Source organism: Syngnathus floridae, chromosome 3 (assembly GCF_059516105.1).
Source record: "Syngnathus floridae isolate MCC-2025c chromosome 3, RoL_Sflo_1.0, whole genome shotgun sequence".
Taxonomy (NCBI): domain Eukaryota; kingdom Metazoa; phylum Chordata; class Actinopteri; order Syngnathiformes; family Syngnathidae; genus Syngnathus; species Syngnathus floridae.
The window spans coordinates 15,874,678-15,887,997 of NC_142415.1; the positions used below are offsets into that span (position 1 = coordinate 15,874,678).

The 13,320-nt window shown below is 40.0% G+C and overlaps 1 protein-coding gene across 7 annotated transcripts in view; it reads left to right on the forward strand.

Annotated features, from left to right (window-relative positions):
- The window catches only part of mdga1 (MAM domain containing glycosylphosphatidylinositol anchor 1), a 96,447-nt gene that overhangs the window by 21,827 nt on the left and 61,300 nt on the right, over positions 1-13,320 (forward strand). For all 7 annotated transcript variants that reach the window (XM_088370950.1, XM_088370949.1, XM_088370951.1 and 4 more), the window contains one exon: positions 7,411-7,550. In XM_088370950.1, coding sequence (XP_088227076.1) covers positions 7,411-7,550 — 140 coding nt within the window. The remainder of the gene's footprint in view (positions 1-7,410; positions 7,551-13,320) is intronic.

The window sequence follows — 13,320 nt, forward strand, 5'->3', positions numbered from 1 at the left end:
AGTGTAGAAGAGTGTATTCAATACTCTGGTTGTTTTTGTGATACAACGGATCCCAAGATGCATGGCTATTAGAAAAACAAAATATCTTTCGTGTATAATTTTGTCATTTCTAAGGCCCCAATCTAACCCATCTGAGACCAATTTAACCAAAAAAGCAGCACCAAAGCACGATAAAACTTTCTTAGGTGAGTTCACATGTGGAGTCATGTTTTTTTTTAAACTCCACTTTCACTTCATATATAATATTCTGGTAACATTGTTTAACTGTGTCGGTCAAAAGTGAGCATTATTTTTTTGTCAAGAAATAAAAAAAATGGCAATCCTTGTAGCAAGCTTCATCATATTGTGCAGGCGTACCTAAAGAAATGGCCCGTTGGTATGGACTACCTCCTCCTTGTTGTGCCTGCCTGCCGCATCACTTTTAATTCAATCAGAGCACCTCTTTGGTCCCATCTTCTTCTGCATGCTGCCAATTAGGAGACATTTTTCTCACTTTCAACAATCTTCCTCCACTTGTAGTTGTTTGACGACAACAGGAGAGAGAAGACTTCAAAAGAGCCAGTTATGTTACCCAGGCACTCATGCAGCTTTTACCAAGACGCAGAGTGAAACTACAGAGGTACCCAGATGACAAGATGAGAGCTCAAAGGGCCTAATGCTTTTAGATTTGTGTACGAAAACAACATCCCGAGGGATAATTAATAATGTCTCAGTATTTCCCGTGGTGGCCTAAAAATGTGCCAACCTCACCATCACTGAGGTTTTGCTTAAGTTTTATTGGTCAGGATTCTACACTACGACGAATTACACCTTTATGGCACGGCAGTCAAAAGCTTTTTGTATTGGATGTTGAATAAGTGGACCTAATTTAAAACAATCAGGGTGTGATTGACACTTGCACTTTGAAAACGAGTGTTTAGTTGGAGTTAGTCCATAAAAGTAAAAAAAAATGACCTGATCAATGAAATTGCCCAGACGCAATCCATCATCGAGTGATATTTTAGTGTTTGGCAGAAATCCATTATTTTCTCAATTTCATCCCAGTCTTGTAAAAATGGTTTGGAGATCGTATCGGAATGGGTAAATTCACGCGGGACTCAGTTGACAGATTGATGAGATCCTGTCATTGGCCGGTCGCAAGATTATGCTTCATTTAAATTCGTCTGCATTCCAGACAACGCACGAGAACATTGCAGTCAATTGACAAATTGTTCTATTGAATGCGCTCCATTAAATTGTAGTTTTCCCCCATGTTTTTTCTTGTTTCTGAATTCCTGTCATTGTACAAGCCACCACCATCAGATCTGGGCTTTTGTATCTGGTGAATTTTTAATCCGCTGTTAAATAACACATTGTCAAAGAATCACTGCCTTTGTAATCTATACAGCCACAAAGTGCATTCCACTGTTTGTTTGGTAAATGTGGTCAGCTTGCATCGTCTTTCCAGCAAGAAATGAGATCTGAAAACACTTTCGTCATCATCAGATGCTGCGGGAAAAATTTGATATGCGCCTTAGATGTCAACTAGTCACTTAACAGGTGTGCTTTGTGTCACGTGCAAGCACAGAAAATGTGTCACAATTTTTAAATCCCACCTCGAACTCCTCATTAGGACTTGATGGCAGCTAAAAGCGAGGTGACACATTAACAATGCGTCGTTGATCAATTAGTGAAGCGACTCCGGTGGGTTTGTGTGAAACTAATATTAATATCCAAAGTTGACAGGCTCATATAGGCCGTTGTGCATTGACGCCTCCTTGTCTTCAGCTTTATTGAATTGAGACCTTGTGTTTCTTTCACTTTGACAGACCCACTCTTGTACTTTTTTTTATGTTTTTAAATTTTATTGCTTTTTCAATCATTTCATTCACTGCCAAAAAGATGTTCCTTGCCATGGGTGTCTTTTGGTATTTCAACATTTTTTTTTTTTAATGAAGCTGTCAAATTTCAGAAATTAGCTGCTAATGATTTTTTTTTTTTTAATTAAAAGATGGCTGAGGGTTGTGGAAGTTGTTTTTATTTTCAATCCAAACAAATTAGAGTTGACCAGCGTCCTGGAACAAATTACTTTCTGCCCATCCACTGTATTAAAATCCGAGATTATAGATGAGTTCATTTAGTATTTCTGTTCCGCTGAATTCAGAAACACTTTCAAACTCTTTCCCTCTGCTTCTGATTTGGTTTTTTTGGAACTTTACATCTAACCCTCCCGCCACCTTCTCCCTTATCCAGTCCAGCCTTTAATTCCCGCTCTCCGCTTCCTCCGAATCCTTTCTTCTTACCTCCTTCCTTCCGCCCACTTCACCTGGCTCGCTACTTTTCCGACTACTCCTCACGCACGCACAAGGAATTCTTTTTCTCGTTATCCGCTTCCGTATGTGTCATTAAAAAGGAGTTGGCGTAATACGGTTGAGTAGAATTAGGTCATGTCGACAGTCAGGCAGACGACCTCATCGCCTTGGAAATATAAAGCTGCGCTCTCCTCTTCCCTCCCCGTCATCCTGAGGTTATATTCCCGTTGGCCTGTGCTGCCTCCGCTCTCCTCTCTATCACGGCACACTCGTAGAAGATGGAAGTATTATTCCATGCCTCTCGTCATCACACTCGTACTATTCTAGCTAGCTTGACCAGAATCACCATATGTTACACCTAAGGAGGTTTAGGTGGCATATGGATGGTGCCACGCTCACATACTCAAAGGAAGCTGAAGTTTTTTTTTTGGTCTCCTCACCAGATGTTACCATCCCCTGTCTTTCGCTCACATCATTGGTTCTTGCCTTAACAGATGCTACGAGACACACAGAGGTTGGTGGGAAAGATGTGGGGAAAGCCGAGGAGCAAATCAGAAACCTTGTTCTTAGAATGGGTTGTTTGTTACCTGTCTCTGCAGTGTCCTTTCAATTCTCAATTTTCAATCTTGATAATGATACCAAATGCCAAAAAGAAGGAGGATTTCATGGGACTTAATAATAAAAGAATTGAAAGTCACATATATTAGACACCCACATGATCCCCTCACAGTAGACAGAGACAAGTCATTTTATTGATTCAGCTTGTTGAAAAACAACAACCTCATGCAAGATCTGATTACTGTTTCCAACCAAAAGCCCCTTCTATTTCAAGTATCTTTTGGATTTTAATGGGAAAAAAAAAAAACCTGCCTCCAGCAGATTCCCAACACGACTGACTTGAATAGACAATATCACCCTAATTTGAACATCTTCCAGTTCATTTTAGACATGATTTTAACATTTTACCAAACGCTTTTAAAGCACAATACGTGTATGGATGGAGCTCCTTGCTACAGTGCCAATTTTTTAAACCTTTATGAGCCAGCCTGCGAGCGCAGATCCTCGATGAGAGCCTTCTGGTGTGGCTTTTGTCTCAAAATGTGTTTTAATCAGGTTAAGTTATAATTACTATCAAGGAAGTAGATGATCCTATTTAAGAGAAACTGTCTTTGAATTCCCGTTTTCATGCCATTGTTGTACAGAGAGAAAAAAAATGCTGTCTTTGGGGACGTAGCTTATCCTGTCATAGTGATCCGTTTTTTTTAGATCTTGTAGATCTTGAGCACATACATAACAAATATGGCACACAGAGATCAACGGTGACATTAAGATCTGATTTAAGTAGCTTGTCAACCGCTTATTGTATCATACACAATCTGTTGCCTGACTCATTAAACTACTTTTGATGTTTTTTATTCACAAGGCTAATGTTAACGGTTAAACTGGTGTCAATGTCAGCTCATCAACAGTGTTTGCTGTGTACATGGTATTCTTATTGTAATCTTACATGTATTCATAATCCAAGGCAGCAATTTCTGTGAACTGATACTTTTTCCCGTTAGACATTTTTGTTTCACTTCAACACACCTAACCCTTCTAATCTCATCACTTCCATCCATCTTTCAAAAAGATCTAAGTCAATTTTATCTCTTTGACTCTTTTCATCCTGGAGAAGAAACTGTGGAGTTGCTGTTGAAGTCTAAGTCAAACTTCATGCAAACTGTTCTGACAAGCTTAATTTGAAGAAAAAAAGTTTTTGGAAAGAGACAATATGATATTGCTTCTTGTTTGTCTGATGTTTTAGAAATGGACTGTCATAACCATGGCCCGATCTGCAAATTAATTTCAACAAAAGAACGTCGGATTTCACACCTGTGTCAAATCTATAAATCTTTGTTCAATAAACATTTGTTCAAACCTTTAATCAAAATGTGACCGTGATGGCTGCAATCTTCTTTTCTTCATGGTCACGTTAGCGTAGGCTTTTCTTGGTTCCCATTATGTCTCTTTTGGAGGCTATTCAACAATCAAGTCTATTTATTTGTTGGCTTGTAGAAGGTTTTTCGCTCATTACTTATGTCTAATATTACTACTTCAAACTCTCTGACCTGTGTAGTGTGAATGCACATGCCTGAGTGTATCAACTTTATGGGTAAGCACATAATCAGCAACTTGTATTTGATTGAAAGCACCATTAAGGTTACTTTGGATAGTACTTTCATGTACGGCGGCCATTTACCGGTCAGGTCAAATGTTAAATCAATGCAGCAGCCGTATTTTGATATCCATAGGCCCACTTGAGCTATGATGAAAGAGAACTCATGGGAGTTGGATGAGGGTCATGGCATCAACTGTTTAGATCTCGTCACTCTGTGAGCTAAGAGTATTTTCTTGTTGTTGTCTGTATGCTGGTGTGAAGGAATCACTTGGTGGCATCAACACCAGTGATGCTTCTTCCTTTCCGACGTTAGCCTTTCTTTTCCCGCCATGATAGCAGAGGAAGTGCCAAAGCATCTCAGCGGCCTCCTGTGAACGAAGGGAATTGAAACGGAGCTCATCTGCATGCATGAGCGGCCCCATAAAATAACTACGCATATCAATCACGTTCCTGCGTGGCTCCGCCTTCCAACGGATTCATGAGCCTCAGTGGGAATTCATGAGCCTCGGCGGGAATTCCTTCGCGAAACATTCGGATATACACGACACACAAACATAAGATACACCAGTCGCTCTGACGCACACACATTGCAACCGGCGCTCCGTCAAACACTTTTTAAGCAGCCGTCCAATGGCGTTGTTTGTTTTTTGAGAGAGATGTCCTGTCGCCTAGACACAAAAACAAACATGGCAGGCTGTGAGGACTCAATTAATCAGAGCGGCTACTTGCAATGTTCCACATGTGACTAATGTACATTGAATGTTTCCAAGCATGTGGAGACAACACATTCAATCAGTGTCTTCATGTACTTTTTTTTATTTTGATTGATGGATCAACACCGTTGGAAGGATTCCTGGTGGAGCAGCAGCAGATTCAAAAGATTGATGTTCGTCTTTCACGCTAACTCAATTGATGCGTGTCTGAGCAGCACGGAACACGGCGCCAATGTTAGGAGGAAGAGATTTTCACAAGAGGGACCTTGCTTAATGTAGTCTTCACAATGTGACAGCACGACATAAGATTTGGTCCCAGTTCACACTGTCAGACACATTTCTCATCCGCTCATCCATTTTCTGTAGAGCTTGGTTGTTTTCAAATGATGTTTTTGGAGCTCTACAGGTGGAAGCTTAGAATCTTCAGTGAGGCATGATCGTTCTTTGAGTACTTAAACGTTCAAGCTCTTCTGTTTGACACAAAGTAAGTTACTTTTACCCCGATTGTTTTTACAGTTTTGGATAAGGTGAAGGTGTAAATTGCATTTTGCGCAAGGTCAGCCAGCTTGGATGCTATCTTACCGACTTCTCTTCATCGGGCAGGGTGACCAGAAATTCTTTTTTCCAAGACATGTTGAGTGTCCTGTTTCTTTGAGTGGTCTGACTGTACCCTCACTAGCTGTTTTTTTTTTCATCACTGGTCCATTCAATAATTACATTGTCTTCCATGTCAATGAGAGGTGTTAGACTCGGTTCCTTGTAGTTGTTTGCACCTTTCAGACAGAACTCACCAAAGCAGTGTAGTAATCCCCCCTCCCCATTCCTCTTTCTCCATCACTCCTCTGTCTCACATTTCTCTCCATCTCCCGCATATCCGCCTCTCTGCCGTCACGCCTTTCACCGATCAGACAGCCGAAACTGCCAAGCTGCCAGAGGCGGTAGCAGACAGAGAAGCTGCTCTCTCCGACCTCGCCTCTCCGGAGAGGCAAACTAATGCAGACACGCCAATCAGCGATAAGCAGACAATTATTCACCATTTATATCAGCTCCCTGTCTTCTGAACTTATTCCCACACACTCGTCCTAGATCAAGCACACAATTTCAATTGTGGGATCCTTTGGATGCTCAGACTTTAAATTCTGTGAGCATGATCATGTGTACACAGGGCATGCTAAGCTTTACCCTCCCTCCCACATTAACTGCTACTAAACTGCCCTTCTAACTAGGAATCCAACCTCTGGGTTCTGCTGTGTAATTATCAGGGAAGTCCTTGAACCAAACAGCCACTTATAAAAAACAAAACAAGAACCACTTGTCGATTAAAGAGGTTTTTTTTTCTTGGTTTTTGTGTTTCGACTGTTTCCCAGTTTGAAAAGCAGAAGCATGAACTCAAATCTTGAACTTGAGATGAGCTGTGACATTACCTGACACGATTTGAACTTGTGAGGTGAACAGGCCGCCCACTCACACGCTGTCTGTTCAGTGCTAACAGTTGTTGAGCACCGTGTGGATTTGTTCTCCGCGTGAATCGATTCTAATCACATCATTGTGCTGTCCCGACTCCCGCGACTCTCCCGAGGGTTTAACGCTCCTCTCTGGCCTTTTTCCCTCCTCGCCCGCTGGTTTGCTTCGTCTGCCCGCCCCCCCCATCCCCTCCGCTCTTCTGTCTCCCATCGTCACAGGGGGAGTGAGGACAGTTGATGCTAATTGCTCACAAGCCAAGGCTCTTCATAGGTCACTGCGAGCCTTTGGGGGATACATTAGTCATGAATTCCATTTAAAAATCACCATGCAGGAATGTACGTGTTGCATAGCTGAGAAAAAAAAAAAAGATTTTGGATCTGTTTGAATGTTTGTGATATTTATGTCAGACAATAAATGTTGTATTATTACAAATCATTTTCTTTGCATGTCTCTGCCATTACCATGGTGACGCCAATTCATCTCCTTTGGTATTCAAATTACTTCACACTGCCTATATAGCTAGCACTGATCGTCCTAATGGTAGTAATCAGAGCAGTGCATAAAAATACAACTTGTTACTTATTTAGACTTTAAAAATCATCTTGCCTTGACATTTTGGGGTGTTTTCTACGTGTCTACGTGTCTACATTGATAAAGTATCCATGTTCAGATAAAGTTCCTGACCTTTTTCGCTTTTCAGAGATTTTACTGATTACCTAATCTGCTTTTTCTCCCCCCTTCTTCTTATGGTCTGTCCGTCTCGCCACCCGTGCACGCACCAAAGCTCCTGCCAACGCCCAGATTGTGCACTCGGGTGCCGCGTGCAACGTCAAGGACGATAACATCAGTGAGAGGATCTACACCATCAAAGAGGGAGACACTCTTGTGCTTCAATGCATCGTGAAAGGACACCCAAGACCGCAGGTGAGCTTTTGCATCTGCTTCTTGTTTGGGATGGTTACACACATTACCTGTCTTCTTGGGAGGCCTTCAAATAATAAGTAAGGGTTTCAAATTTTGGCAAATGTTTTCCATTAGGAATTACAGTAATGCTTGAGGACCGATGAGGACTTTGCTTTTGTTAGGATGCATTAGCACCTTGTGTAGCTTTAGGGACAAACATCACCTCGCAACTGGTTGTTGCGAAAACATTAATGCCCGCGTCTGGATGGAATTCTCATATTTATTTTGAATTTATCGGCGCATCCCTAGCTCTTTTTTCCATCCCTTTTGGTTTTCACGTGCTCAATGAAACCACAAAGCATTTCCGTTCGTCATTCTCTGTGTTTGTACACAACCAAAAGCAGTTGAGACAAAAGCAAATCCTTCCGACAAGATTCTTTCCATTTACTTTGTCGCTTGACTTGAAACGTGCCCTGCACTTTTTAAAGCCAATCTGGCGAGAAGTGAAGAAGAACAAATGAATTTACGCAGCGGCTTTATGGGTCGCACATGTTGGCTTCTTTCCCGGGATGGCTCTCAGTAGAGACTGCAGTAAACGTTACAAGCACAACAAAACACCCACTTGTAGTTTCCCTCGTTCTTGTACGCCTTTGGGATTCGTATTCTTTATATGGATTAATGGAATACAAAAATGTGATTCTTTTGACTACTTGCATGATTCGGAAATTGGAAAATAGACCCAAACCTAAAATCAAAAGCCTCAGAAAATTTTAAAATCACATAAGGCCAATCAAAAACGATCAATGTGGCATAGAGGCGACCAGCCTGCGGCCTTGCAGGTGTAGTGGAAACCCAGGTTGCTTTGTTAGCTGCTTTCGGGTCATCTGCATTGTTGGGTCGACGTAGTGTCTCTCATCTTCCTCTTGACAGCACCTCAGGGATTTTCCTTGGGGCTCAGGTCAGCAGTTTCTTGGCCAATCAAACACAGTAACGCCCATTGAAGCCGCCTTTGGTATCCGTCATTGGTTCTGTTACAAAATTAACATCAGATCAAATCTACTTTAAAGCAGACAGAAGCATGAAGGTCTGGAAATCACTTTAAAGTTTGCATTTGATTTGGAAATCAAGGTGTTAGACTCTGGAGAAAAAGTGGAGAAGCACAGAATCCACCTGGATTGATGTTCACTGTGAAGTTTTCACAGTTATGAAAGATAAAAAAGCCAAGGCAAAAGAAAAACTTTTCCTTCTTTGCCTACATTCATCTATCTTCATCTCACATACTGATTCCGAACATAAGAAAAATACTAGATGGAATTTTTTTGTCGGAAACAACACGATGTTCTCGACCTCTTTAAAGTACGTCATACTAACATCCTCTGATGAAGCAGGAAACTCTTTCACACATTTATGACTCAGCAACACAACAATTAACACCCTCAGACACACTGCCCCCGGCAACAGATGACTTTCTAATCCATCCCAAAAGTGTTGCTTGAATGCCGATTTTTGTCACAGCCTTTTCTTTCCTGAGGGAATTCTAATTGGCAAAAATTTGTTTGGTGTTCCCTCTCTGGAGCAAACCGACTTCAAAATGTTCGTGTGAGATTTATTTATTTTTTTAGAAACTGCCCTCAGGTTTAAACACTTCCTGCCACGGTGCGTGCTACACACGTCGACTAAGTTTAGTGAAGAATCTGTGAAAATTGCCTCGTGACAAACAAACCACTGGTGTTAAAAGGGGAAGAAAACAATAACAACCTGCTTTTCTGGGGGCCAAATTAGGACCAAGAGCAAATAGATGTTGGAAACATCTGGTGTCCTGTGGTGAACTCTGGGCTGTAAGGGTCCGTGTGTGTGCGTGTGTGTGTGTGAGTGCGCGTGTGAGTAGAGCTTACAGAAGGATTGTGTGCTTTGTGTGGGTGTGTGTTAGGTGAGAAAAGCAGTGTTCCTCACGGGTGCATGTCCACTAGCATCACATCAACATGAATAAAACAGTGCTTGTGTGTTTACTCCTTGTTCTTCTTCTGTTTGTGTTTATATGTACAAAGTGCGTGCACTACAGGCCCTCTTGCCTTCTTCAATTTCGTAGGATTTATTTCGCTTTTCGAAGAGCGGGAATAATAACTATTGTGAAAACAAAAAGGAAAAACACACGTTTATTTCCTTGGAGGTGTCGAGAGATGGAAGGAAATTTGCTGTCAGTTGTGTAGAGTTGGAGTGTGGTTTTGGTAATGCTTCACGTTATGGGGGAACTCCAAATATGTCTCAAAAGGAAAAAAATCCTTCAGACAGGAACTTGTGATGCTAACCATAGAACAGGAAGTGGCAGTTATCACTGCATAGATAGAAATCTGGCTCCTCTGGAAAATATGAATAAGGACAATTCATTGAATGAGATTAAATAAAATAATAAATCAGACCACAATTTTATACAGCACACAACAATGGCCTTCGCAAGGTATCGTATCAGTATCTTGAAAAAACATCTTGTTCCCTTTTTGATGCATTCTAAACCAGTTAATACTTTTTTACTTTATTTTTTATTTTTTTAGAAAAAAAATCTTGTTCCCTTCTTAATGCATTCTAAACCAGTTAATACTTCTTTACTTTATTTATTACTGCCTTTCCAAAGAAAATGCTCAATTTTGATGATGGATGAATTGAACAATACGGCCATTATTGTCATTTTTGTTTGCAGTGGTGCAGAACTGCTCTACATCATCATGACAGCTTTTTATTTTAGTATATATGCGCATCAGTACAAGCCTTACATTGTTTATGCATGCACGGATATGTTTCCAGACAGGGAAACCTTGGGGGTAGCGAAAATGAAACCGGATGATTAAATTTTCCACATATAAGCTGATAAAACAATATCGGGAGATAATGTACTGTAGGTAACCACGGGGGAGAAAAATAGACATTTTTATTATTGCTTTTATAACTGCATTTAGTTTCTTGTTCTCACAATGTGTAAAATCCAGCGTGAAGCCAAGTAAGGTGCAAACAGCTTGTTAATTTCACACGTGTGTCAGGACGAGCAATCGTTGATACTTGATGATAATGTGAAAACAAGCACACGCGTGGATGAAAAAGCGTACCATTGGGAAAGATTAGATGGTTGGGGCAATATAGCTGAAATTGAATGATGCAAGATTACAGGAGGAACAAGGAAAGGAGCAAAAAGGAGTCATAAATGTGATGAGGGGAACCAAAGCTAGATAGTATATAGTTTTTATTATTACTTGCTGTAGAATATATAGAACTAGAAAACATGACATCTTCACTTGATCACTTTGGCACAGGGTACAGAAAATGGACAAAAAATGAAATAAAGCAAATTAATTTTTTAAATATTCTGACATTTTTCAAAAATATTTTGAATGCTATTTTCATTAATCAAATAATATTCAAGTTTTGTATTATATTTTTAATTCAATTTTTAATTTTTATTGGAGCCAGTAGGCCTCTTCCAAATATTTTTGAAATTTTACAAATATACATAACTTTTGGAGTAGAACTAAAAAGGTCATGGCAGAATTCACAGTCTTGAGTTGATTCCACACACATCAGCAGTAAGCATAACTTTTTCTAGTCATTTTTTCCAGTGAGTATTGGACGGATCATTACCATCTCTTGCATTATACAGTGCGTTGCACCTTGACACCCACAAGACAACTTTTATCCATTTTACACCACATAGAATAGTGCGTAAGGCCTATATAGAAGAAACTTATAAAATAGAAGTGATGAGTAGTTGTGCTGACCTCTGTGCCAGTGTTGTGTGTAGGATAAGCATACTGCGGCGTTCTCCGTTGTCTCCCTTTGGGCATACTGCCTTTCCATTGCACTCCATCAGCTGTATTGATCATGTGATCCGTGTCACCTGAGCCCCTGCCTTCTTACTTCTTCTTCTTTTCCTTTTTCCTCTTCTGGCTACAGTCGCTTATGGAATATTTTCCCAAATAAACAATTCATACTTGCTCTCAATAGCGCAATACAATACATGTAGTAATTGTTATTTTTATTTTTTAAATATTTTTAGCTGAAGATGTGAAATAACTAAGTATAAAAATACACAAGTGTTTAGAAATTAGTAATTATTTGTTAGATTTTGGTCTTGTTCCAGTCTTTGATTGGCCAAAGATGGGATTTTCCGTAAATACTGAATGAGTCCAGTGCTGATCAATTTCATCAATATGATAAAGGCGAATCAGTTGATGAGTGTGATGACTAATAGCCCTTTATTCTATCATTAAATTGTGTTAATCTACTTAATAAACAATTTCCAAATCATTTGTAATGGTGTACTAGCTAGACTTGAATATTTAATGTACAATTTTGTGCAAAAAGTTCAAGTAGCTAAGAATGGGGGAAAAAAACATTTATCTTAAAACCATTGAAACCTTACAAAAATTGTATGAATAATACAATGAAAGGATGCACCAAATGAAAAAGAATAAAACAATTTTTGCAGTCAACAAGCACAAAAGTTACATAAAGTTGAGCTTGTGATGTCTTTTTCTCCTCCTTTTAGCAGAAGTTTGGATTTGCCTGTGGCTGCTCAAAGTCTACTCTGGCTGCTTTATTATTTATGACTGCATTCCAGTTTATCAAGAGCGTCCTCATAATTCTCTCTGTATGCAGCCATCAGAGAGACAATACACCAACAAATTTGTGCCGACAACATTGAAATGCATTTATTGATGAGAGGCCATGTGTTGTAGTTAATTTATTAGATAAGTGGTTTCATTTCATTCCAGAATCTTTTATCCATATCCTTGGGCTTTAGAACAGCAAATTGCCGTGTGTAATGGCTTCATTTACCATCATAAGATGTCCTGATTTAGAGTCTTTTTTTGTGCTTTTTCAATCAATGCCTATTTCTATTTGCTTTTACTCTTCCCTCAGAGGGAGGCTCACATTTAGGCAGGTGAGGCCGCTTGGGTCAGAATGAGGCTGATTGAGGATTTGTCCAGTTCTTTATCAGGGGCGATTGTTTACCTTTGCCCGAGCTGGATGGGATTGAAAAGAGAACTCACCCACAGAGCAATCTGATCATTTCTCCTTTTGGTCTCACATCTTTTTGTTTCACGTATTATCTCACTTTAAACTTCGGCTGATTGCCTCATGCTCTTCTCTGTCTCTCCCCATATTATGTTGAGGGATTTTTTTTAAAAATCATTTTGGACCACTTTTGTTCTTTTAGAAGAGTTCCTCTCACTTCTCTCTCTGTGCTTCACTTGAGACAAACTGCAACAGTCAATACATCAAGTCATGACATCACTGCTCACTTAAGTGTCATTGACAGCAACAAAGAAACAAAAAAAAAGAGAATGTCAGGGATGGTGAAATGCATAAAAGGAAAGAAAAAAGAATGACGAGATGAAAAGGGAAAAAACAAAGGCATGACGGATTAGTTAAAAGGCAGACAAGAAAGATTGATGACTGAAAGGGAGCAACAATGCTTACTTGATAATGCTAAAGTAACCAAAGAAAAAAGCAAACAAGGGGAAAAACAACGGAAGGTAAGAATGGAAAGATGGGAGATGAAAAGCAGGGAAGAAATGAAGCAGGCTCCAATGAATCTCAGGAGGTGGAAAGAGATGGATGGAGGACGGGAAGACGGAGCTGCAGAAGAGGTCATGGCCAGAAAGAGTGATGAAAAAACAAACCATGTAGGAAAGAAGAAATGCTGTCGTAGGGGGAAAAAAAAGAGGAAAAACACCCAAGGTCAACACAGAGGTGATTTTTGCATCAAGTCAACTCTCTGGCCAGCGAGGCTTTTAGT